Source organism: Drosophila bipectinata, chromosome 3R (genome assembly GCF_030179905.1).
Source record: "Drosophila bipectinata strain 14024-0381.07 chromosome 3R, DbipHiC1v2, whole genome shotgun sequence".
Classification (NCBI taxonomy): domain Eukaryota; kingdom Metazoa; phylum Arthropoda; class Insecta; order Diptera; family Drosophilidae; genus Drosophila; species Drosophila bipectinata.
In genome coordinates this window covers 28,950,996-28,978,595 of record NC_091739.1, presented here as the reverse complement: position 1 = coordinate 28,978,595, position 27,600 = coordinate 28,950,996, and the positions used below count along the sequence as shown (strand labels likewise).

The 27,600-nt window shown below is 41.9% G+C and overlaps 1 protein-coding gene across 13 annotated transcripts in view; it reads left to right on the top strand.

Annotated features, from left to right (window-relative positions):
• Positions 1-27,600, top strand: part of pum (pumilio) — a 161,911-nt gene that overhangs the window by 125,733 nt on the left and 8,578 nt on the right. For 10 of the 13 annotated variants that reach the window (XM_043212490.2, XM_070281753.1, XM_017233049.3 and 7 more), the window contains 3 exons: positions 8,459-8,500; positions 25,621-26,076; positions 26,609-26,825. In XM_043212490.2, the coding sequence (XP_043068425.1) occupies positions 8,459-8,500; positions 25,621-26,076; positions 26,609-26,825 (715 nt within the window). The remainder of the gene's footprint in view (positions 1-8,458; positions 8,501-25,620; positions 26,077-26,608; positions 26,826-27,600) is intronic. The other 3 variants (XM_017233053.3, XM_017233055.3, XM_017233062.3) reach the window with 1 other exon arrangement.

The window sequence follows — 27,600 nt, the reverse complement described above, 5'->3', positions numbered from 1 at the left end:
CGCACAAAGGCAGCGGGTGGAGGTTGCCAGGAGAAGGTGCTTTCAACAGCGAAGGCCGCAGCGAACAATTTTCAGTCGGCGATGGGTGGGGCTGTTGAAACAATAAATAAATGTGAAATCGACCCTGACAAAGGCAGCGGGTCAGGGCGGGGCGGGGGGGTAAAGCAAAATGGAGCTACTGAACTTCTGGTTTTTGGTCAACTGAGCCGGCCATCTCCCTCTCATTTTTCGCCCCAACTCACTTGCAGACTATTCATAAAACAGGCCATCGCTGAAGGTCGCCACGAGAATCACCATCACCATCATCATCATCATGGCCTGTGGTGGACTTTGTAGCTGTCTCTTTCTATGTGAGCTTTTCGCCCCGTCTCTTTCGGACTCTATGTCCTTTTTCCACCGGACGTTGGCAGCCGTTTTGCATTGTTTTTGGTCATTCGTTTGGCGTCATTCGCATTCGCATTTGCCATTGTTATTACTCCTCATGCTTCTCTCCAGGACTGCCCAGGACGAAAATCCATCCTCCGTCTCTGTCTTGCCGACAACATCCATCCCATTCTTTGGGGGCTTTGTTTGTTCAGCCATTGAGTTGATGATTTCCGTATGCATAGCCCATTTTATGCACAACTTCCGGAAATTTTCATTGCGGTTCTGCAAACGGAAGTTCGCAGGCAAGGCTGCTGCAACTTGGCTACAAATATTTTGTGGCTCTGAAACATTTATTTTATGGCTGCTTATAAATTAAACATTTCAATTCAATTAACTGTAATTTAGAAACATTTTTAATTGGCTTTTGAATTAAAAACCTTCAATGTTATAATAATATCTTTTGAAATAAAAATTCAATTGAGTAGCCATATATTTTCAAACATTCTTCGCTTAAAATTCCATACATATTTCATGGGTTTTTTGTTCTCGTTGTGCAAATTATTTAGCGAAACCAATTTAATTTGCTGCTGTTATTTTAAATATTCATCAAAAATGCAACAGACAGGCCTGCAGTTGCAGGAGCGGCAGCAGAAACCAAATACGAATTTCCACATATTTTTTCCCTGGGTACGGAAAAACCAACGAAAATCCTGTGTTGGCAGCAAAAACTAAAAATTAATAATGTGCCAAAAAGTGCGCTACAGTTTTTGACAAGCCCTTCCTATGCTGGTGGTGTTGGTGGTCCAGCAACCCCCCCGGATATGGAGATTATGTAACCGCATTTCCGGCTGCGGTTTGGTCAAAATGGCGGCTCGCAAAGGGAAAAAGAATTGAGAACAGAAACAGGAAACGGCAACAGCAGGTTACACCTGACACTGACGTTTATGCTCAGTCAGGCGCCTAACTGAGTGCCCTGCCAACAGGCCCTGCCCCTTTCCGCCTACCCTACCCTCGCAGCACCGCCCCCACTATGGCCTCTGTGTGCATACGCATTTGCAATTGCTTTGCGGTCGACTCGGTTTACACAAAATTCGCTTTTGTGGTTTTTGGCATCGGTTTGAATGGTGGTGGAAACCCTGGAAAGGAGATGTATTTTTGCTGCTCCTGATCGAGGGATCTGGAAGGACCTCAAGTCCAATGAATAGAAAGTAAATTGCTTTTTATTACTTCAAGTTTTGCTTCGGCCAGCTTTTTCAAGTGGAAAACTAGTTTTTATTTTGTAAACATTTCACACAAAATTACAAATTCTCAGCTGACAGAAAAGCAAACATTTATGTTTTAATAAATTTTAAATCAAATACACAAAAATGGCCATAAAATTTAGATTTGACATGATGAAATATCCATTTGCTAGCCAAAGCCCTTTTAATATATTTTAAATTGATTGCCTGTCAGGGGCAACCTTGGCTCACCATCCATCCCCCATCATATCCTTTTTTTGGGGGATGGACCTTTGTTAACCATTCACCTTTCCCGGGACCCACAATAGCGTCTCCAACTGTCTGGTTAAGATTCCGTCTTTTGGTCGTAGACTTTATCCTGCTGCGCTGAGCATTGTCCTGTGAGCTATTGTTGCTGTTTCTTGTTCCTAGTATTATCATCAAGCTGTCATGTTAAATGACATTTGCCATATTTCATATACATACACCATGCAATATGAATAATATTCTATTGTGTAAAAAACTGCTGTCCTGTCTACTCCAAGGGAGTATCGTATCCTGCTTCCTTTGACCATACCATACCATAGAAAATGAGCCATGTGAACTGTTGCGGCTGTTGTATCCTCTACAACAATAACGAAAGCGGCTCTAAAGTACAGAACTCCTGCGTTTTTTTTTATCCGGGTGAATCCTGTGTTGTCCTGTCTCCGTTTGTGGCATGTGACAGGCCATCTCTTTCCATCTCAACATCTTTTATCTGCAACTCCCTTATATTGTTGTACTGCTTTTGATATTTATTTTCCATTTACATGCATTTCATCATTTGTCGTTTGCCGTTTGTCGGTTGTCGGTTGCCTGCTTAAAAGTTTAATTGTCCTGCGATTTAGTCCAGGACTCTCTCTCCTGGTCTTATCTCGACGAGTCCTCCCGCTTTTATTTCTTCCATTTCTCCCCATACAGCTGTCAGGTTCAGAGAACTATTTAAATTCCTCAGGCCTGTCAAAGCCGCCTTCATCCTTACAAACAAACACCCCACACACACACACACAAACAATATATACATAAAGTTCTCCTTTGTCATGGCATACTTCTGGGCAAAAAGCAATTAACTATGCTCATGTCCTTCCTCCAGCCCCGGCCATCTTCTTTTATTATTCCATTGATTTTTGCGAAACTATATTGAAATTTTTAAGCCGGATATTACTAAAATGGCCCAAACCGATTGATGGCTCGACCATAAAATAATTGCTGCATACTTTGCGGTCCTGCGAAAGCCTCGGTAAAACAGGAAAAACATCAAAAGTTCCATATCAGCTCCGCCATCCGCCGCCCAGCTCCTCATAGCCTCTCCTCTACTCATTTTAGCAGCCGCCAGTAAATGCTTTCACTTTGCATACCAGGCCAGAAACACGTAAAAGGCACAAAAAACCGCCAAGACGGCAGGACGGCAGGATAGCAGAGAGCAGTACGCCAGGACGAAGATGAAGATGAAGAAAATGCCGCCACCGCAGCAGCCTCACGCCAAATTAGTTTAAGAAATTGCCTGAAGGTGGCGCTTTGCCATCTGTCTATCCCCCATCCCTCCTCTATATCCTGTATCCTGTATGCCCCTCCCCTTTACCCTGGGGAGCCCCCGACCCTTCGAAAAAAGGAGATGTTTTATGCACAAAGTGGAAGCGCGGGCATAAAATGAAATAAATTTTAGGCAACCATCTTTTTCCGAGCGGCAAGAGGATGCTAACATTTAAGTTTGATATTGGCAGGTCCTTTTTGTTTTTGGAAATCAGTTTTCTTGGAAGTGAAAAGAACTTCAAGACATTTTATAAAGAAGGCATATGTTGATAGAAGGTAGGATCTTAAACCAATCACCTCTCCACTGAGTATTTTGCCATTTCCTAAGACAACAAATGAAATCATATTCTGGTTGCTTTTCTTAAAACCATTTTCAAGCTTATTGCTTAAACTTGTTGGCCCTGTAGACAGACTCCTGGCTGTCTCTGTTGCTTTCTTCTTTTCTTTGGCTTAGCTGCCAAAGCAACAGCCGCCAAATGTAATTATCAAAAGTTTCCACTATTTTCCCAACTGGGGCGAGACCTGGGCGGGAAAATCGCTGGCCCGGCAAGGTAAGTGTAGAGGGCGGTGGCTTAAGGAGAGATGTCAGCCTCAGGCTTGCGGCTTGTTATTCTGTTTGTGTCTGGCAGACGCGGGTGTACAAAGAGCCGCCTGTGCCAGTGCTAGCGCCAAAAAAAAGAAAAAAATAAATAAATATAAAAAGTAGAAAATTAAATTCGTTTCAACTGCAGACGATGCTCAGTCTTTTTGCCTTGCCACTGCTTTTATAATGCCACTGCCACTGCCATGGCAATTTGGCGTGGCATCTTCTTGTTACCCTGCTGGAGATTTGCCACATAAAGTGGGCCGCCAGAAGATCCTTGTTTGCCTATTTATTACAATTTAATGTCAATTCCTGGCTGTCGAATGGGAGAAGAAGCGGCAAGTCGGCTTATTAATCTGTCATGTAAAATTACTGCGACATGGAATTTCTTTATTGCTGTAATGCGTCAGAAAACGCTGAAAGCTGACACATTCGGATGAATAATTTGGAGAATTTTGTGTTGTGACAGAAGGCAGGCAGTAAAATGAAATTGCGACCCTCTTTAAACTTTAAAAAGAACAGAGTACAAGAAATATTCTTTTATCAACCAACCATCTTTCTTCAGAACGTATGCAATGGTATGCTCTCATTGTCCTGACAAGCCTTCCTTGATCTCCACTTTGAAGTTGATAGCTTTAACAAACAAATAACTAAATAATTGCCAACAAAACTGTGCAAGCAAAGAAATTGCCGTCTGCTTACAGAAAATAAACCAATTGCAATAAAAATAAGAATAATATAGGATCTCAGAGACGGAAAATGCAAAACAAATGGGGAAAACGGAAAATAAAATAAAATAAAAAATGGAAATTGTAAACGAAGTTCGAAAAAAACAAATGAAATTGAAATGAATATTTTGTGATATTTTACCAATGCAACAGCAGCAGCAGGCTGGTCTTTGTCGTTTTCGTTCCTGTTGTTGTTGTTGCATTGTTAAATATTCATGTCAGGGAATATGGTATTTTATTTACAGAATCACACACATACACACATGCACTATATAAGCCCGTATATAGCGGTGCGGCTATATAGTAGAATATAGCATACAATTGTGGGCCAACATATGGGGAGCGTTTCTTTTTTGTATCCATCGCATTGTGCGCATATTTGAGATGAAATCTTTCCACTCCTTTCACTTCACGGAGGAAGCGGCATCCTTGAGGTGTGTTTTCGGGGCTCGTTTGCCCGCCTGGGCATGATTTTTAAATATTTTATAACCTCTTTGTGTGTGTGTAAGTGTATGCAATGAAAATGAAAATGAAAACGATGCACTATAGGCCGGATGACCACTTTTTCTGGCCAAAATTAATAACTTCTAAACGAAACAAAATATTTGGGTTCTGTTTTTTGATTTGGGTTCTTAGTAAGCTAAGGAACATATTTTGAGAAAATAGGCGTGGCACCGCCTCCTCTGGGCTGAACTAGATTTTATGTCTTCCAAAGTTATATAAAAGTAGATAGCAAAAAAATATAACTTAAAAACAAACAATAATATTAAGGTCTGGTTTTTTTATTTTGGTTTTTCATAAGCTTAGGTATTAAAAAAAAGGCGTGTCACCGACACTTTCTGGCAGGAACTATGGACATGTTTTCTACAATTGCTACGCCCAAACCGTTAAAAGTAATTATTATTAAAAAGGCCTGAAAGGTAAAATATAATCTAAACTGTTTCACATGCTCACCTAATCAACATCTTCTTCGGTCTCAAGTTCCATTTCCCTGAACTCAAGTGGATCGTCTTCAATATTTTACTGATACTGATCATCAGCGCTCCTTAAGGGACTGTGGAGCTATTCTAATACTTCTTTTGGAAGAAGCTATCTGTTTTGTTGTTTGATTCGGTTGGCTAGGTTAACCGATGATATTGTAGGGTCTGATATATATAATGATCTGTGGAATACGTCCTTTAAACTTTAGCTTCGACTGCTTCGACGACATTAGTTTTTGTTATTGAATAACACACACAAAAGCTCTGTTAAAAACACTCAATTACAGGGACAATCCCAAACAAACCAACATTTGAGAATCGAAAACATATAGTAAAAATCACTCCCTTTCGATGCCATAACAACTTTTTTATAAATTACTAAGTTTAGTGCCTTTTTTATTAGCTTTAATTGGACTCTTTTTTCCGATAACAAGCACACGTGATCACGACACTCCGAACAGCTGTTTTTGAAAACCGATAACTTAACGGAGCGTGGCTCTGTCAAAATTTCTGTTACGTAATATTGAAGTCTGATATTATACTAATATAATGACATCATAAAATCTTAATTATAAGAACTTTCGAAAAATGGGTTTTTGGCCAGAAAAAGTGGTCATCCGGCCTATAGTGCGATGGTGCGTGTCGTCGTCCTGCGTCCTCCATCCTCCCAGTATCCTCGATTCACGATTCTGACTTTTAAGCATTGAATTTCACCCAATTGGTGGAAGGAGTTGTGGCAGTTGGGGGGGAGAATTCTCAAGTGCCTGGACAGGTTGGCGTCAAAATTAAATGATGCATGCTAAAGGCTGCCAGGGAGACATTTATGAAAATGGGGGAAAAAAAACTGCCATTCAACTGGCTTTGGAGAGCGGCCAAAAGGGAAACTCGGCTGTAACATAATTTCAATGGCTTTTGTGGCTGAAAGAGGAAAATAATGTGGACTGGAAATCAAAAAACCAAAAGAGTGTGAAAGTATGCGACGGTTGTAAAATGTTTTATTGTTATGATGGCTTTTACAGGTGTGGAGTTCTTGAAATCCTACCATAAAAATATATGAAAATATTTGATATGTTCTTTAAAAAGATCTTCTTCAGGAAATAATATCACCAGTTGAATCCTCATTTTTTCCCTGTGCATCCTTTACTTTTGTATCGCAAGGACAACCATCTCAAATTTCACTTAACGATTGGCAATTTGCGTATGCCATGCATCGACACTTGGCCTCAGCTTCAGCTCCAGCTCCGGCTTCAGTCCCCAATTCTTTTTTCATGGCCATGGTAACAACCGGCGGCGCTGGATAGGGGGTGGTGGGCTTAAATCCTGTTAGCAACCGCTGTGAACACAACTCGAGGCTGCTTCCTGCCTGGTTTTGGTTTTGGTTTTGGCCTGGTTGTTGTGTTATCGCTTATGTTGTCTCTTACGGTCTGTTGCATTTTGTACAAATTTGCGCCGCAGGTCCACAAATTTGTGCAACGAAGCGTCCTTCTGCTCCTTCTCTCTCGCTCACTGTTGCTATCGTCTTATTTGTCGTCTCTTTCGTGAATGAAACTTTTCTAATAATTTTCTTTGTGATTTCTTTTCCTAATTTTCGAACACAGTTGCCCAGGAGCGGCGCCATCACTTTGGCACAAATGTTATTTGAGTTTGATTCGGGTTCAGGTTCGAGTGGCCAAAATAAATGCCCTTAATTTCGGTCGTCGGGGGAAAGTTTGTGTGTGTGTTGGGTTGGGTTGGCCGGGATAAGCCATATGCTCAAAGGGAAATCAAGGAAAATCCTCAATAAAAATTACCAATATTTACTTTACAAAATGACAGACCCTCACTCCTACGCTACTACGCCACTCCCATCTCCCATTCGACCATCGGGCCATCTGAGCGACCGCTTTCTTTGGCAAATCCCTTGTCAACTTTGCTACTTAATAAAATATGAGTGCCAAAGTGGAGGAAGACAGGACAAACACGAAATATCCAAGGACGTGCCACTAATGGCGGGCCCAAGCTCAAGTGCTTGGCGAAGGAGCCAGAAAAGGGATAAAGAAATAAATAGAAAATGCAAATAGAAGGCAATACATTTGCCAGACTCCTCGCTGTATTGCTACTGGAGCTCCTGCGACTGCTCCTGTCGTTGCTATTTGCCATGTCCTTTCCATGAGGTCTCCTTGTAAAAATGACATTTCCATCGTGTGTCCGCCAGGCTCAGTCTCTAGTCCCCAGTCCCCAGTTCTAACTCTCAAGGACATCATGCGTCTCACATAAACTGTTGATTTTTATCGGGGTTCGTGACAGGACCAGGGTCACGAGCTTCTACCAGATCTAGCTGCACCTAAAAAAAAAATAAGTCTGTGATTATTTAAAATATTTATAAATATCTTAAATAACTGTTTTTGAAGATATAGTTTAAATAAAGGTTCCTTTATTTCCCTTCTTATTTTATTTACTTTTTTTCTTCAGTGCACTTATGTCGCAGGTGTAACCTTCCACATCTCTGCCCTAGGGGCGTCTCTCCATCATGGTTTCCTTTGACACATGTCAAAGTCTGACCACTTGCAGACCCACAAGGTCGCCTAGGAGTGCCGCTTTTTGTATGGCCCGGCATTAGTGTCGAAATTATGGCTCTTATATGGCCTCCCCCAGCCCGCAGTTGCCAATAGTTTTATGTTCTTTGTGGCTAAGGGAGAGAAGGTCCATTTGCCCAGACCTGCTGCGTGTATGAAGTTTACGACTAAATACAATTTGAACGCCACTGCGGTGACTTTGTTGCTGTTTTGTGTTATTATATGCTCTAACTAATGTTTATGTATGTTATCCCCAGTTGGGGGGAACTGGAACAGGATAGTTTTTAAGCCAGCTGGGTGCCAAAGGGAAATGAATTTATATAAGGGTTCTCCCCTCAACAAAGGGTCTAATAGATTCAACAGGAATACTTCAGACTTGAACCAAAAATACTATAAATTTCATTTAATTCCATTCACACATTTTAATTATTTTTTTTACTTTTTTTTCTTCCAGGTAAGAGACGATGTGCTATCACTTGCTTTTAATCAAAACCAAGTAAGAATTTGATTTTATTTTATGGGCTTTGGTTACTTTCGATTAGAATGCATCCCAAAACTCTCAACCTCAAATGAAGCGACACTGTTTGGGGATGTCTGCTTGTTTTTCGGGTGGTGTTTGTACACATATTTGTAGTGGGGAGGTGTGTGTTTGGGGGTTAGCTTCATAAATCAATCAGATCTGAGCGAACCAGAGTGTCGGCTAGTCCGGAGAGCCGGAAAATGGTAGTCCAATACGACCGGAGGAGGCCTTGTGGTCCAGCAGCGATTGACGGTACGAGATTTGCAACATTTCCGGCGCATGACGCAAAGCAGTTAATTTGTCAAATGTCTGCACTTTATCACCCATATCTGTCCCTCCTCTGACTCTCCATTGAAACTCCCCTGGGTCCCGGATCTCCGTGAAAACGCATTACGCACTCAGACATTTTCGGGGCCCGTCATTGTTGCTGTTGTTGTTGGTGGTGGTGGTGGTGTAGTTGGATTGCCGTAACCCGTATCCCGCCCGGATTCCGTATTCCGTATCTCTGTGAAATGTTGAGCCAAAGTGCAATCAGTGCAGTGGCGCATTTCCCACCGGAGTCGCCCGACAGACGATGAAAATATCAGGCCCAGACTCTGGTGGTCCCCCCAGTCTGAAACACAAAACCAGTCCACATTGAAACCCGAAAAAGCCCCCGCCCAGCTATGTGGCAATCCTCTGCATTGTCAGTTTGGCCTGGGTTTTTGTCGAGCGGGACAGGACACCCGAAAACTGTTAGAAAAAGTCCGAAGCTCTCGCTCTAGCTCGCTGGGAAAGCAATTTAAAGTTGCATCCATAACATCAGGATTGGCAAAAACAACAACATTCGGCCAGGACATTGGCCTGGGGAAATTTCACTGGCTAATGTTGTCCCCCTTGCCCCCAGCCCATGACTCGGCCTGTTCCCAAATGTCCTTTCGCAGTCAACAGGCCGTCAGAGTCAGACTTGAGCTGGGAATCGGCTTGGGCATAGAAGTTGCCCAAAGTGCACTCGAAAAATAAGTTAATCCCGATTCGACCATAAATCATCAAGTTACAAACTCTGCCATAAATAAAACTAGATTAATCATTGTTCTGACTCAAAAATTGTATAATTTATAAGCTTTCAAAGCTAAATCTCTCTCAGTGTAGAAAACAAGCCCCAGGAGTCCGAGAATCGTTGGTCGAATTTGTAATTAGAAAAGTGCTTGCTTGATAACTCACTTTTCGGTTTGCATTGACCAAGGGACGGTCTCGGCCAGAGTGTTGGTGGAGGAGGCGTGTACACATCACAGCAGACGCAGCAGCAAAACATCCTGGCAGGACCTGCTCAGGAAAGACCCCTCTTTCTCTCGCACTGCCATTTAATAGCCTTCGAAATCAGTCATTAGGCAAAAGTGCAGCAAAGGGCACTGCAGGGTGAAGAGTTACAACGCAACAAGCTGTAATAAAATTAACACAAAAATTCTATTAGCCTGGTTACACTAATTGGCCTGCAAATTGGCCTCTAAATCTCCTTTTCGGCTTTGGCAATTGTAAGGAGGACTCTCTGATGTATCTAGCTTGGTGTCCTCCCCTCCAGCAGTTGCATTTCAAGTTTGGCAGGCCACCAAAATGCAAGCCGCCATATATTTATACAAAAAATGTCATCAAAATGTCATTACGTGGGTGGCTGACAACATATGCCCTCGTTTTTCTCCTATTTGTTATTTTTTTGGGATGGGGGCTAGTCTGTGACAGGCAGCCCTTAAGGGGAGAGAATTCAAAAATTTAAACAAAAATACCCATTTCTCATTTGGGTAAACAATAATAAAAGGGCAGCCAGTCGGGCCCCCATAGTAGTTATTATGCAAATGAATGGCATGCCTAACCCATATAGAGTCTAAAAAATTAGCATTTTATGCAACAGCCGGTGAATAATTTGGCACCAGGAAAAATAGAAAAAAATAGTAACCCTGCAAATGGAATATTTCCTTTGAATCTAGGGGACTTTAATTACAAAATGTAATATATATATTTTGTTGCCTAAAAACTAACGCATTCCTTTTAGCCTTTAAAGTGTTAAATGGCAGCGGAGTAGCTGGCAGAGGATGCAGGTTTAAGCCACAATCTAGGCGGGTCTTTGCCCCTTTGTGCCATGTTGTATGCATTTTTGGTCAGTGTGGTGGGCATTTTGTCATCGCAGGACAACACCAGCCACAGCGACAATGATAGCCATGCAAAACATGGGATGGGATGTGCCTGGCCGAGCGGGATGTTGGCACTGAATGTTAGATGGGTAGATGAAGCCTGGTAAGGATGACGCCACAACAACAACAACCTCAGGAGCATCAGGAGCAGCAGCGGCAACAGCAGTTGTGGCATCCTCTAATGACAACCACACGTCATCAGCATGAGTAGGGGCTTCCTTTGGCTTCCTCCTGCTATTCGCCGCTATAGAACAATGTCATAGTTGTCATTGTTGTGGCCACCCAGTTCTGACACGCCCACATATGGAGGGCTTTGTATATACATTTGGCACAGTTGCGGTCGGAATAATAATGCCAATGCTAAAGCATACCATTTAATAAATAGAAATACTTAAAAAAGATAGAAAATCCAATGAAAAATCTTTCAAAATTGTTTTGGGTTTAATTATCCTAGGTTTCTATCCAATTGTGATTTAGAATTTTGTAGAGCATTGTCCTTGCATGGACATGTATCATTGACATGCAAATTTTTTGTGACGATGTTCCCATTATTGTCATCGTCGTCCTGGCTCCTGGCTCCTTGCCCCTCCTGGCCGTTGTCAACAAACACAGGAGGAGCCAAGGACTCGACGTTGTTGACTCATTTGCATTATCGCATCTAATCATTGTCATCATCAACAACAATGTTGCTCGTTAGCCGCTGCCCACCTAAAAAATTCCCTTTTTCCAGCAAATTGCAAAATTCAACATTACTCTATGCCGCACAGAGTTTAGTTTAGTTTTTTTTTGGGGGAAACCCCAGGAAAAAGCTAAAATTCGAAACTAAAATTGTTGCCGGAGCAAACGATGCGAATTGCAATTAAAATGCATTTGCAATTTGCTGCAATGGACAGCATTTGGCAGTTTCGGATTTAGAGTGCAATTCCCGCTGCAATTTTAGTTGCAGTTGCACTCGCAATTTGTGTAATTTGTCACTGCATTTAATTTGCTTGCAACTCTGTTGCAAGGCTGCAGGGGGAGTGCCAGACGTCTCTGTTTTTGCCATTAATTCTGGAATAGTTTTTCGGCCTGCCTTTGGCTATTCAACGTTTAATTATTTGGAATAACATTTGTTGGTACTTTATTGATTTCTTTTACTAGAGAATGTGTGGAAAGACTAAAGGATGTACCAGAGTTTCAAAAGACTATGCTTGCTTTGAAATAATATCCTTGCAATCTCCTAAACCTGTATAGGAAGACTAAAAGATGCTGTGGAAATGTACCCGAGTTTTAAAAGACTAACATACATATCCTTGCTTTGAAAATAATATCCTTGCAATCTCCTAGAACTCACAAGACAACGACATATCTTTTATTATTATATCCTATAGGCTTCTAAAGCAGATTTAAGTTGAAATCCTATTCTCATAAAATAAATACAAATGCATTCAAGACTCACATATACACAAGAATCGATGCCAAAGCATCAATGTTTGTTCTCATCTTTTTTCTCAGCCTAATTTGCATGCAGAAGCAATGGGAAAATATTTATGCACAATTAAATCAAGTTAAAGGAGGAAATAAATTCTGCCAGCACACACACTGACACTCACACACACGCAGGCACCGAGAGGCAGACAAAAGCAGCTGCCCATTTTGCTAGGCTATGGAAAAAAATGCAAATGACATTAAAGCCGAGAGTGCACATGTGTTAGTGTGTGTGTGTGAAGAATGGAAAACGCAGTAGTTGACCCACATTTGCCATCTCAGTCCCTCTCACTTTCTTTCTCGTTCGCCCCGGCAGTTGGTGTGTGCCAGTTTTTAATTTTTCTTGACTTTTTCGTGGCTCTTGATTTGCGGCAAATTTCGTACACCCGATTTCATTCTTTCTTTCCTCTTCTCTCCCCATGTCCCCATCTCTTTCACTCTCTGCCATTTTGTTTCTGGACTTAATGTGCATTAAGCATGTGTTTTCCGTTATGTGGCGCGTGTGTGCGTGGCTGTGTTCGCTAATTAAGTGGCATTATGTGCTCAGGGCTCTTTCTTTTTTTTTTTTTTTTTTTTTGTGCCTTTTCCGTTTTCATTTCCGTTTCATGTCGCCATTTTATTCTGGTCACAGGTTTCCTTTTCGTTTTTCTGCAAAAAGTTCTTCATGACAGCTACTTGTGTACCAGAGTGTTCTTACTTTAGTGGTTCTTACTTTAATTGAGTGGATAGTTTTTCTGTTTCAATTACTATTTATGGGTCACCAATTCGCATTTAACAGTTGTGACCTGCAATTCACACATTTCCGCTCCAAACACCAAAATCATCCCAAACTGTTTACAAAGTTCATTAGCAATGATAGAAAATATTTGCCGCTTCGACAAACCATCCGCGGACTAATGCAATCAATTTCATTGCAACTAATTAAATATTTAATATGGATTTGCCCAAACATGCGTTAAAAGAACTCGCTAATGTAAATGTAATTTAATTGTATTTACAAAAACAAACCGCAACAACAATCTGTTATAAATTAAATACAGCATATGGTGGGAGGGGTATTGATAGCTGGGTTTGCCAGGCGGGCAGGATGTGTTAATAAACCCGATACCTGTGGAAAAAATACCTATAGAAATGTCAATTTAAATGCGGGAAATGTATATTTCCCAGATAACCGTGGCCATTTACATTTAGTGTGAAAATATGAAACTAAAGCTTCCCAATTATAATCATTGAATTAGAAAGTATTGAGTTTCTTAAATTTGTTGCAATTGTGTTTGCCCTGAACACCTCAAAATCAAGCAACGATGACAAATTGTAGCGCCTTTCCGCAAATAGACCATATTATTTCGAACTATTTCTTGCTTGCGTTGAAAACGCACAATTTCCATGGCTATGAAGCGTGAAACATGGAAAATCAAAGCACACCTCTAAGATATAACAAGTTTAACAAACTTTTCTTTTGGTTCAGTTTTTTTCCTTTAATTTTCCTTGTTTACTTTTGAGTTTCTTCCATCACGTCAACATGAAACGAACCGAATCGTTAAATTGTTTACTCATCTATGGAATTATAACTTTCATTTGAAAGAGGGAAATACATTATCTGGAATTTATTCGGAGTAATAAAAAATTACATATAAATACGAAATAACGAAAATTAATGCAAACACCGTGCCAAAGTACACAAAGGGCCTGACATCGTATATCTACGCTGCGGCCAGAGTTTAATGGGCGGCAAAATATGTTTTGGCCGACAGCAACAAATTGTGGAAATTCTCCAGCACTCAACGCTCTATCTCTGTGGATATTCCGATAATAGTGTTAATTATGCGCCTGTCAATATGCCAGACGATTTCAGCCTGAAATATACATACCCATTGGGAGGGTTGCTCTGGATTCTGGTGGGCTCCTCCGGCTTTTCGGATCAGGTGGGAATCTGTGTAAGCCCACCGAGTGGGCGTACCACCGGGCAAACTAATTGAAGTTTGCATTTAGAACAGTGACAAAACATTTGTACAAATCCAAAAACAATTCCGGCCGTCCCGACAAAGCCATTCCACAAGTTATCACAGCTGTTTTGCCTCGGGTCCACAATGTACAGGAATACAATATAAACTAACCAACCCAAGCCAAACCAAACCAGACCAGACCAGACAGGGCAGGACAACGCCCGACTGGAATATATTGGTGGTGCCAGTAAAGGGTAAAGGGTCAGTGGAGGGAGGATATTCTGGAACAGCAACAGCAACACAATTTTCAATTTTAATTAAAGTTCAAACTCTGCCAATTATCTGGGGAGGACTCTGTGGGGGGGATTGGGGCATGGTTGTGATCCTGAATTAAGCGCATCATAATTTGCATACGATTACAGTGGGGGTTAACAAGGGCAGGAGCCAGGACATGCCGATGGCACGGATGATAAATCAATTTGTGCCAGCTTAAGTTTTATTTGTAATCAAATAGTTTCAGCCGGAATTAGTCAACATATTTGTGGGTATTGGACTCTAATCGCTTTTTTGTCTATTATTGAGCTCTAAAAAGGCTTTACACATTAAACACTAAAAGCATATTAGATGGGGATTGAATTTCATAAATCACTTCCTGATAATAGTAACATTAATTATAATAATCGTAAATAAATCCTTTTCTAATTCCTTTTTATTTATCTATCTTTTTAGGTAAGTTTTTCCAAAAGCATATTCTCTGACACTCTAATAGAAAATGTTGTAAGTACTGCAAGTTGCATTCCACATGTTTGGACAAAAAAAATCATTTTACGGTTCTCGTTCTGGCTGATAAATGAAAGATGTAACTCGTTTCGCAGATTTAGTGGCGGGAAAATGGGGGCAGTCCCATAAAAATTCAGTTACAATCCTGTAGTACCCCCACTTCATTTTTTGGGGATTTTTTTCAATTTAACATGAAAATGCCATCATAGGCCAGTTGCATGGCATTAAAAACGAATGCGAAAGTAAAAATAAATTCAACAAAAAAGTAACTACTCCCACTCGGTAACATGCAACATTTTGAAACATTTTTCAAGTTCCAAACAGGACGAGTCACAACTGGATTGTGCGGACTATATATATATATATACATATATATAGATTTTTTTACAAATTAAATTGTAGTAGCAGTCCGATTTTAGTTGCTTTCTTTGATTTTTTTTGTGTTGGTGGCCCAGTAGTGGTGGATGCGTGTTGCGGTCTCATAAAAATTTCAGCTAAAAACTGCTGCTGCTGGCCAAGCTTTTCTGTTATGGCAGCCATTTTGGATTAGCCCCTGTGGATGTGTGTGTGTGTGGCAGTAAAAGGAAATCAAAGTTTATGACATTCACTGGGCATTTACACTTGTGTGTGAGTGTGTGTGGGAGTGGGTGGGTTTGGATTCGTTGAAAGTGGATAAGGAAGCAAAGTCTTCTGGCTTTATTGAGGTTTGAGCTAAATCGCTGGGGGATAAGTGCTCGCTAAGAACTGAAAAATGGGATTTTATGTAACTGAAGAAAGTAGTTCTTAAATATTGTGAATTATTTTCAAGTTTTCAAGTAAAAAACTGACTGCCCTTCCACCTTATTAGCCAAGCAATCAAATCAAACAAATTGTTGACAAAATTCCGAGGTAGTGAATAAATAAAAACGCCTCTGGGGTCATTAAATCGAGCGACTCACGCACCATCACACACCTGCCACCTAAAAACGCACCGCCCAACCACTCAACAGCTCAACCACCCCCACAACCACCAAAATCAACGCAAATTACAATAACTAAATGCTTCAGCTTACCCACCAAAAACAAAAACACAAATCCGGGAAAAAGAAATATTTTATGTATGTATATATAAAGGGAGTTGGTCTTGACGCTAAATAAATAAACTGTTAAAATATGCAACACACCAGTGGGAAGGAGGGTCGGGGGGCTCGGTGGCAAGGTCGGTGGGAAACTACAACAAAATAAGTGTGAAGGAAATTTCCATAAATCACATTTTAGCGAAGGCAACTTTTCGCGTGACAAAAATCAACTAATGTGGTTAATAAAAAATAAAGAAAAATAAATGCCAAAAGAGAGAAGAAAGAAAAGCACGTGGGGGAAGTAAAAATAACGAAACAGAAACCTACATACCTGCTAACTGAGGCGCTAAGAACCGCCCGTCGAGTGGAGTCAGGAGTCGGGGGGCGTGGCGTTAAACAGATGCCAGGTAAGAGGGGGGCGTGACAAAAGTTTATGGCAAAAGTTAAACTGAACTTAAGCAAACCCCCATTGGTAGGTAGGTAGGTAGGTAGGTGGGTAGACGCCCATGTAAATCACTTTTAGCGCAAACTTTTGCCACCAAACGTTGCTTGAAATTTATGCAAATGTTGTTGATGTAGCTACTGTTATTGCTGTTTTTGTTGTTATTGTTGTTATTCTCTCACCCGCAGCAGCAGCAGCAACGCCACCTGGCGATGGCAATTGTCGTTGACATTTTCACCTGCTCGGGAATATGGAGTGTGATAAAAATAAGGAAAAGCTGGAAAACTTTCAGCCTTTGCCCTCCCCCCAAAAGTAAATGCCCAAATTGTTTTTAAATATATCCCCCCCTTCACACTTTTCGGAAAGTGTTTGAAAAAATGGGGTGCCAAAAGGGGTGCAAATGAGGAGTTTATTTAAATATTTTCTCCTTGATTGACACTTTCCTCGTGTGCTGATTTATGTTCGAAATACTTCTAGTTTTTATGTGGGTAGTTTCAGGTTGAACAGCCAGGTTGTAGGGTGTTTACTTAGTAAACCTCTGAAATGTTTGCCTGATAAAGTGACAGAAAATCAATGAATATTGAAATGCGTCCAATTTCTGGTTTTATGACAGGGGAGGCCAAATAGATTCTAGTTTTAGTTGTTGAGGTTGCTGCCCTGCCCCTATGATTACGAAATAAAATAGGGCCAAAAATAACCAATAATTCATTAGGTGTCTATCTCAAACACCTGCACACTCTATTAAATGAGGGTGGAAAATGCCGAACAATAGTTCGATAAATAAATCGATATAAAATAATGAAATTTGGGATTTTTATATTAAATATCTAGGGCTTTATAAAGAAATTATTAAAGTAGAAACCAAATTAAATTCCACTTTCTGCAAAACATTAAAGTCTTGGTAAACAAGCTCTGGTATTTCTATTTAGTTTTTTTCTTCCATTCTCTATTCAGCCCAGACACACTGCTATTGTCCCACCACATATGGCAGCTTAATTTCATTTAGCCGAGCTCCACTTCCTTCCCTCCTTTAGGATGCCATTCCCATGAATTTTTCTCATGGTCTTCGTATGCTTTTCTAAATGCGCACATTCTCCGCCTATAGACTGAGGCACGCCCACAAAATGGCATTCAAAAGGTGCAGGTGGGTGGTGTGGAGAGTGAAGGGTGGGGGACTGCAACTGCCAGCTCGCTCATTATGTCCTAGACAGGGCTGGTATCCTAAAGAGGAGCACCAGGGCACACATTAAAAATGTTTGGTTGCAGCAGAATACTCAACTACCCATGCACAGTGGAAAAATAGTAATACTTTATCCCTAAAAAAAGGATAATACGATTTAAAGTAATTTATTATATGACCAACTAATATGAAAAATATATATTTTTCTCAAAAAATCCTTAAATTTGTTCTCACTGATCTTGAGATGCGAATGCAGGCAAAACGTTGCCTACTTTTTTGGGCGGCGTCTAGTTCAAATACACGGGCACTAAGAGCGTGGGCTCTTGCTTAGGACTGTGGGGCACTGAGGGGGGGTCAAGACAGGCAAGGCTGATGTGCCTCCCCCTCAGCCACTCCTTCACCCTCATGTGTGTTTGTCTTTTGTTTGCTTTTGCCGTTGAAAATCAGGCTATCGATTTTTTTCCCTACAAGGAGCCATGGCAGGCGTACAAGTAAGGAGCCCAACTAGGCAGAGGCGAAAGGGGGCGTGGCTTGCGCTTACTTGCGCTTTTTCCGCATGCAGCTTGTGTTTACTTTATCCATCGCGTAGCAGCCAGCCTTAATGTAGAACTTTAAGTAGATTTTCAACGGATGATAATGGTGTGATTGGGGTGAAAGTTGCCAACGAAATGGAAATTCAATTGCAAAATTCTACAGACGGGCGGTCAATCAACGGGTTTGACAGTTTGGACACTTTCCTGGGTTTTCTGTCTGTGTGGGTGTGTGTGTGCTTACGGGTTTGGGTTATTTAATTTGCAAATAGAAACTAATTTGCCGGCAATTAGCAACAGCAGCACCACCCGAAGGCCAAAGCAAACAAGGACGAAAAGACAGGCTCTCTGACACACTCCCTCCCGTGGATAGCCGTTCTGGGTTTGCTTAGCAATTAACGATTTTCAGTTAATTTGAGAAGCAAGTCAAGCATGAAATTGAATTTAAGACCCCGAGCACGTAGCAATCATAACCAACAAAAAAAAATATAGCACAAAAACTGACTTGTTTTTGTGGCAAGGATGAGCCAGAGGAGATGTTCCTGTCAATTAATAGCAAGTTTATAGAGTCCAAGGAGGAAAGTTGGCCAAAAGAGATGAAGTGCTGCGATACCAAAGTAGTCACGTATTCGGCAAGTGAGCAAATGAATTAAGCAGAGAAGGTCATTTTGGGGACTTCTCATTCGTAATACTAAGTGAGAAGGGCCGGATTAAATGCACTTTAAACTGCAGTTCATTTTTAATGAATTTAAGCCGAAACCAGGTCATGGTATTCCTTTCTGGAAAAGGCCAATTTAAAATGTCCCCCTCGGTAAAAACTCTATTTTTCGCTTGAAAACCTGTCAGCGATTTGCGTGAATTTTCGCAGGATGTCAGAAAGCGATTGTCAAACAGGTGACCAGATGAAAGTCGAGCTGGAAAAGCCCGGAAAACTGGACGAATTACTGGTGTCACTGCAGGTGTACGCTGATCTCAAATGCGTGTGACAGTGTGGGGGGGGCGGATGAATGCCGGATTTTAATTGAAATTACGTGCATTCATGTCCCTGGGCACCAACTTAATTCAATCAACGCCAAGCTAATGGCCAACAAAGGAAAGGGGCATCCTTTAAAGCGAAAAATCACGCAAACCCTTGGAAAACACTTGAATTTGTAAGGGCGAGAAAAAACCTAATTGACTTTCTAATAGTTGAGCAAATAGTTGGTAACAAAGCCGGCCAGACAATCAAAGTTGGGTGCTGAAACCACACCCCCAAATATCCTTCGCCCACTGTGCGAAGCATCCGAAAAATCTTTGCCACACACAGGAATTTTCTTCTCGCTCGCTGGTTTTTTTTTCCCCCTCCCAGAAGCTTCTGTCTTGTTTGTTACGGCAAATAGTTTTAATGGGCGGCGGTTTTCCGGCAAACAGTCAAACTTTTTCCCGCCTTCCTGGGTGGAAAGAAGGAACGGGCGAACGGCAAGGACTCACTTCAATTTACAGCAATTTGTTATGAAATTCAAAGGGGGATCTGCATGGGTTTACTTCCTTCGCAATTTGCAAGGCAATTAAACTTGACGGCGGCAGTGGCGATGGCGAAAGTTCGTTGAGAAAATACCCATTCCGTTTGGGGGGTTCGTTCCCCCGGGTGTGCCACGTTGCGTATGCGCAATGTTTGGAGCGAGACTTGCTGAAATAAAAACTGCATAAATAAACACTTTGGCAGGACCAACGGAAAAGGGACTCTCTCTTATTCACTCTTCGTGTAATTCCGTGATTGCGCATTTATGGCTTCATTTGCCTCAAACATTTTTATGTCCAATTTGTTGGACAGAACGAAAATCGAGGGGAGTGGGGGCATAGCTGAGGCTTCTTTTGTGGTAATTTGCAGCGTCCTTTGAACCCCGACCCGCTTATCGAACATTTGTCCTGCGGCATTTGGCCATATTTTACTTTAAATGTGCTCTTCATGTAAATGCTGTGGCCTGGGATGCTCCTACCGATCCCAGATCCGGCATTTTATTTCCCGTTAGCTCAACATCCCAGCCAGCCATATATCAACATTGTATTTACCGTTGCACAAATTAAGGTCACATCCACATCCAGCCACCCACTCCCCATCCCGGCTTTCAGGATTTTCACTTCCCCTCAGTGTGAGTCATCATTAAATAAAGAAAATAAAGGAAAGAACCAAAGGCAACGGGCCCAGAGTGAAAAGGAAATTGCGTAATTTCATTAATAAAATAACATTGCCAAGGAAATGGAGCGCATTTCGGTGGTGCTGGTGGTGGCTTCTTTAGTGGTTTTTTTGATTTTACACAATCAGTTTCGGAATGGGCCCTGAAATCCCACTTATGCATAGTTAATGTTGCCAGGAGAGGCATTTAAACCAAAATACAATTCAGTTGCAAATTGATTTTTAGTTGGCTCGTAATGGTACCATAAAAGTTGTTCAAGTCCTTTTGGAGGAAAATAAAAAATATTTCTTGAAAAGTAAACAATTTTTGAAACTGACTTTGTGCCACTAATTCATTCTCCATAATTCTTCCTGCCACTCCAGAAGTTTGTCATCGATTTCTGAACTTTTCATTATTGAGTAAAAGTAACATAAGCCGGCTTAACCTATTTATCATTACTCCTTTTACGCCCCGAAAGCCTTGAGTAGCTGGAATTTATAGGAGGAGCGAGGTCCTGGGAAAACGTAGGAAAAGAAAATGGAAGGAAAACTTCCTGCAAGGTTGCTGCTGCTGCAGTGAAGCAAGAAATGGGAAATGGGACAAAAAAAGGCATAGGAATAAAGTTTCAGAAACTTATGAAATATATGGCAAAGTTGAGGCGTAAATAGAAACTACAATGTCGGTCCCACGGAGGTGGAAAGAGTCCTGATTTCGTCTCTTTCTCTCAATTCCCTCTCTCTCTCTCTTTCTAGTTGCTTGTTTTCCTTTTGTGGCTCACGTTTCAGTTGGAAATTGCGAGTAACGAGGAAAATTAAAAAGCAATATACAAACAGCAATCACGCACACAGTAGCCGTCCAAAAAGAAAGCTGAAACTCGAATTAAAGAAAGTCAAATTGTAGGAGTGTGTGTATGTGTGTGTGTATGATTGCGATTGTGGGTGTGTCCTGTCCCGAGCCTAAAAGTAGGCATCAAAAGCACACGCGTGCGGTCATTAAGTAATTCGGCTTAATGGTCAGCGAGCTGGCCACTCTTAGGTTCCCTGCTCTGGCCTCCTCTCTATTACTTTTTCGAAACCACTCGAGACCACTTGTGGGTGGCAAGTGGGTGGTCAGTGGGTGGTGAGCGGGCGGTTGCCTAATGAGCCACACAACGCGAACAGAACACGCCGAAAGTGCGCTAATGTTTGTTCGTGGCATTAATTTTGTTTACAAGTCGTTTGTGCAGAAGCCCCCACGGGGCCAGGCCACCCATCGAAAAAACCCTACAAAGCCCCTTTATTCCTACACTGAGAAAAAAGGTATTTTTTAAGAGAAAAGACCAAAGAGTGGCCAAGTTTTAAAGACTTGGAGAAACAACTTCTTGTTTAGTTTCAGTTAAACACTTTCATTAAAAAACTTAAATACTTTTAAATAGTTTTAGGTATTTCCCCTCAGTGCATATACGTGTGTATGGGCAGCAAACTGTCACTGCCCAAAAGGACTTTCATTAGCGAGTGCGTTTTCCCTCTCCGCCTTTATCCTTCCCGGCCAAGCCCAATGCTCCTCCATCATTCATATTCAATTTGTGTTCTGTTTTTATTGCGCCTTAGCTCAGACTACAAATATTTGAGTTGCACTTATTCCGCTCGGGAATGTTGATAAGAGAGAGGGTGGAGGAAGCAGGATTGTCTGGGTTACGGGGAAATGGAAATGGACACTTCCTCGAGTAGAACACTTAATTGATTGCTTTTCAGCTTGAGCTAGTGCACAGGGTTGGCAACGTAATTGATATTTAATTAAAGCGCAGCTTCGCTCAAGTACTTGCCGACTCATGAGTGTCCTGCCAAAGGGCTCTGGCGGGGGATGAGGACATCCATCCGGAGACATTGAGCGTGAGTAATGGCAGTCATCATCTAGAGAAAGCTTTCTTGGGAGCAAGAAGAAATGCGAGCAAGTCTCCTCCTTGGAAAGTTGAAACCCAGGAAATTGCAAAAAATGGGAAATTAAATCAAGTGGCCAGTGGACTCAAATGTCTAGATTCTGCTGGACAATAGTCATTGAATTTCGAGAGCCGAAAGGCAATCATTTCTTGTTTAAAATAAAATAATTAAAGACTAATTCGATTTACAAGAAAGGTTTATTACTAAAAGTTAAGAAATTGTAATTAAACTCGCAACAACCACAAATATTGTAAAACAGTTTTTTCAAATAATTCTTTGAAGAAGGTCCTTCTATATCCTTTTCAATTAAAACCCAAGTTACTCCACAAAACGGAAGCTAAAATAAAAATAGAAACATGTACCCCACAAAACGGAAGCTAAAATAAAAATAGAAACAGGTTCTACAATTGCCGCAAATCAAGCCGAACTACTTTGTCTCTATATGTATGCCACTTGAAACTTTCCTACAAGGTGAGCCAGGCAGTTAGTTTGTTTTAGACCAGGACCTTCGAGTTCGTCTCCTGTTTGTTTTACCTTTTAGCCGGTGGTGGCAGTGCCACATTTTTGTTTTGTTGTTACTTTTCCTGGCCATAATTATAAATCAACTAGCCGAGTGCGCCCCACCTGCTGCTGCTGTTGCTTACTGCCAACTAACTAATCCACTCAGGTCCAAGCCAAAGCTAAAGCCAAAGGCAGCGCATTAAAAGCCCGGTGCCACCCACTATACTACCACCCCTACTTGCCACATAACTACCCCCGCTGGCGACCCACTTGCAACAAGTTGGGTGGGGCTACGGTGGGCGGGCATATTGCCGAAGTTAGTTGACTCACTTTCACTCGAAGGGCGTCACTGAAACAGAACCAGGACTACACTGAAAAAGTTTTTCTGCTTGAAGGACATACTACATTAAAAGTTTGCATCCACTATTTCTCTCAGTGAATGAGAGTATAAGAAGGGATCGTGTAATGGAAAAGCGACCCGAGTCGGGGCATTTCCCCTGTGTATGACATCAGCTATAATTTCCATTACGAGTCGAGCGCTGAAAATTGTACACCAGGGAGCTTATTAAGCAGACTTCCCCCCAACTGCAACCTCTCCGCCTCTGGCAGTGTAATGTGCAAATGAAATGAAATAAAAATGTCAGAGCGCACGGGGTTCGAAATTTGCTGGCAAACAAAAAAATTATAAAGACTTTGGAGGGAGGGAGGGAAAGGAAGTATAGTGGTGGAGTGCCCTGAAATATCAAAGAAAGCCAACTCTTGAGGCACACGCCAGCTCGAAACTTGGCCAGAATTCTCCACAATTTCATTTCGCATTTCCCCCAAGGCCCCGCTCTTGCCCCGCACTTGTTGCCAACATTTTCCATGCTCTTGAACTACCAATCCGTGCCCTATAATTCCCATAATTCCCTCGTCCTGAGTAATGTTAGCTTTCGGACAATAAGTCGAGTGTGTCATGTGCGGATCGTAAATTTGCCACTGACCGGGGCATTTGCATAAATCAGTCGGGGGTATTGCAGTCGGGGATTGCGAGTGTAAACTTATAGGGTCATTAAAGTCATATCCAAGAAAGCGAGTAATGAGTTTTCCGCTGAAAATCCCGGATAATGTCTCTCCAATTTAGATTTGTTTTATTACAAAGCTGGATTTCTTTTTCTTAGTGTACAGCAAGCTGTTTTCGTCACTCGGCAACTAAATCAAAGCATTGCATACTTTACGGGCGTGAAATTACATAATATCCTTCTGAGCCGTTAGCCGTACTGCTCTTCTCCAGTTTCATACACTTTCCCTTTGTTTTCAATTTCATTTTAATAATCGCAACGAAAGCAACCCGAGGGATGAGGCAACCGGCAAACCGGCATCATGGCAACCGATGGCTCAGATTTCAACGCTTATTTGGCTTCTGATTATTATTTCATGCTCGTGGCGGCGTCGTCCTCAATCCTGAGAGTTGAGGCTCGAGGAATGAGGCCTGAGGCCTGAGGGCTGAGTCCTGAGGGCCGACGACTGACTACCGCACCGTGTCCTCTCCTGTTCACACGCATCACGCGCTCAGAGGCATGCAGGCCATGATATTTGGCTTTTATCGCCTTCGCCACATTCGCCCATTTTCACATTTCCATTTCCATTTTCACAACCTTGCCCCGGCTCTGGCCGCTGGTGTAACTTTTCCTCTGTTGTTTTCCAGAAGTTTTGCGTGTTATTATTATTTTACTTTGCTGCCACGTTTCGGGTTTATTTGCCCTTTTTGTTTCAGCTACTTCTTTCTCTGCCCCTCTCTCTCCCCTGGTCCTTGTGCCATTCATCAATAATTCACATTGATTTCTTTCTTCCCTCCATTTCACTCCCGCCCTTAATGTTAATGTTATCCCAGTTGGTTTCCCGGCATCGCTTTGTTTTCCCTCCAATGCGCCATGTAAACAATTGGCAGGAGACTCTGCCGGTGGAGTCCTGTATCTTAGCCGGCCCAGGACGAGGCGGGGCAGAGTCACTGAAGCCCGTTATGCACAAGTACAGGTGCGTCCGAGGGGAATGCGAATTTATGCCAAAGCTCAGACAGTACAGTTTGCAGCTGACTTTCCTGGGGAATATTCCAAATTCGCAGAATTCCGAAGGAGAAGACACTAATTCTTGAAGAGACATCAAAGTGAATGAATATTGGTGGGGTGTGGTGCTGGGGGACAGGATAAAGTGCATTGGGTAATGAAAATAAAACAAGAAAAAGTATTTCTCCCAAGCCAATTCTTATAACTTCCTCCTTTTTTTAACTGCATGTGTTTCTGAGGTCATTTATCAGAAAGGATATCCGTAAGGACTCGTTTCAGCATACGTCACGAGTCCCCCGCAATTTCTCACCTAATAGGACACAACGTATCGCAACCTCCGTGACTATACATCATATCAAGTATCCGCCCCGTAGCCCCAAAAGAATCTTCGTTTTTTTCCTCGCGGCTCTCGCTTGTGTTTTCCTAAGGCATCCAAACACACACCCACACGGTTTCTGATGTAACATGATAAAGTGTTTTCAATTGGAAAATTAAATCAAATCCAATCAAATCAGCATGCGATACTTTCTCACACAGAAAAGTGAGTAAAATAACAAGGAGCACCAGCAGTAGCAGCACGCCAAACGGGAAAACGCATGACTGACTGGATGTTGTGTTTTGAATTTTTTCCTTGCAGGATACGAATGAGATTCCTCCTCGTTTTGTGTCTGGTCTGGTGCAGTATGTGGCTGTATCATCACCTGGAGCAACAGACACTCGAAACGACAAAGAAATAGTTGGAAACTTTTAGTGAAAAATAAACCATTTTAAAGTTCAATTTTGCACAAGTTTGTTTGAGTATCTTTAGTCTTAAAGTACTTGCAACACCTAAGAGTCTTCCCTTATATTTTAATGAAAACCCATGATTAAATGACTAACCAATCAATCTCCTTTCCATTTGCAGCAACTGTTCCGATCACAGAATCCGGGCCTTGCAGCAGTCGCCACAAATGCAGCCGCCGCCGCAGCAGCCGCCGCAGCGGCCACCTCAGCGGCAAGTGCGGCCGCGGCTGTGGGCGCCCCGCCAGTTCCTGGTGCCCCCAACGGCACCCTGCAACAGTCACAGCAACAGCAGCAACAACAACAGATGCAAATGGCCGCCGCCTCACAACAGTTTCTGGCCGCCCAACAGGCGCAGCAGAACGCGGCCTATGCCGCCCAACAGGCCACGCCCTACGTCATCAATCCGGGCCAGGAGGCCGCTCCGTATATGGGCATGATTGCCGCCGCCCAGATGCCCCAATACTATGGCGTCGCCCCATGGGGCATGTATCCGGGAAATCTGATTCCGCAGCAGGGCACGCAGCCGCGTCGGCCCCTTACCCCCTCGCAGCAGGGGGCTGAGAATCAGCCCTACCAGGTAAGGACGATCCCATGTTCTACATAAAACGTATACACCGTTATTCTTTGTCCTTTCAATCAACATGTACCTTGTACAATGTAGCATACGATGTACATAAATGCACAATGTACATACATATGACAGGCATTGATTAGCAGGATGTACAAAAGGCCTTACACACTCTCGTTAATAACTGTCTGTTGATTAAAGTTAGTGGCTCTTTAAATTAATTGAAAATCAGAAGTAAATAGAGAAAACTGCTAATTAAGTCAAAGTCAATAGTCAATAATCAATAGTCAATAATAATCCTTAAAGTAAAGACTATAAAGCCTTGTTTTGCCAAATCTGCTTTGTATAAAAAACTAGGAATATAGCTGCCAAAATCTCTGTATATTTATGCTCTATATCTGTTCTTTTCTTTATTTTTATACTTCCTTACATCATCGGCAAAAAACAAACAAAATCGCTTCCATAACCAACAACCAATACAATTGAATCCTAACCCTGTACAAACTGAAATCGCATCGAATGTAAAATACGTGTGCTGCAGGTCATCCCGGCCTTCCTCGATCACACTGGCTCCTTGCTGATGGGAGGACCTCGCACCGGCACGCCCATGCGCCTGGTGAGCCCCGCCCCCGTTTTAGTGCCCCCGGGCGCCGCACGCGCCGGTCCCCCGCCACCACAGGCCCCCCAGCTGTACCAGCCGCAGCCCCAGACGGCCCAACAGAATCTCTACTCGCAACAGAACGGCTCCAGTGTCGGAGGTAAGTGTGCTGCACAGAAATAATTCAAAGGTTCAATTTAAATATAAATACATTGAAAAATAAATATATATATTCCATATAACCATTTCGTCAAGTGTGCAATGATATGTAATTAGTGTACTATGTGGCAAATCCTGAAAAGACTTCCTCACCTCTTGTATAGCCTGTATATCTGTATAGTCATTAATCTCTGTTTATCTAACAAAAGGCTTTGTCCACTAAGGACTCGGGTTTAGAGCCCGAAATTGTAAAGCTCACCAAAGTGCCACAAATAACAATCACAAAACGAGAAGATTATTTAGACATCTAGATCAAGACGTAATTATAAATTAGTTATTGTTTAATTCCATCAGAATATATAAGGAATATTTAAAGCTCCCAAAATATCAATTGCAAGCAAGTTACAAGGATTCGCCATTACCTTCTGCTGAAAGCCATCAAAGGCAACTGTTTTTGTCAGTAAATTTCCCTGTTTTTCCATACATATCTAATGCACAGAAGAGCCATTGAGAGGAAAACTGAACTGAAACAACAATTGCATGCAACAACCCATACTGTTATTATAGCCAATGTCTCTCCTCCTGCCACTTCTGGTTGCAACTTCAAGTACAAAACAATAGTTGCCAAAGTCCTGCCTGACTCATGCGATTTGATATGTAACGCGATGAGTTTTGGGTGGAAATTCTAGATATTCAATTAGAATCTTAAACTTTAAAATACAGTTAGTAGTTGTTCATGCTATTAATAGTCTCCTTTCTTAATCTAAACTGCTGAT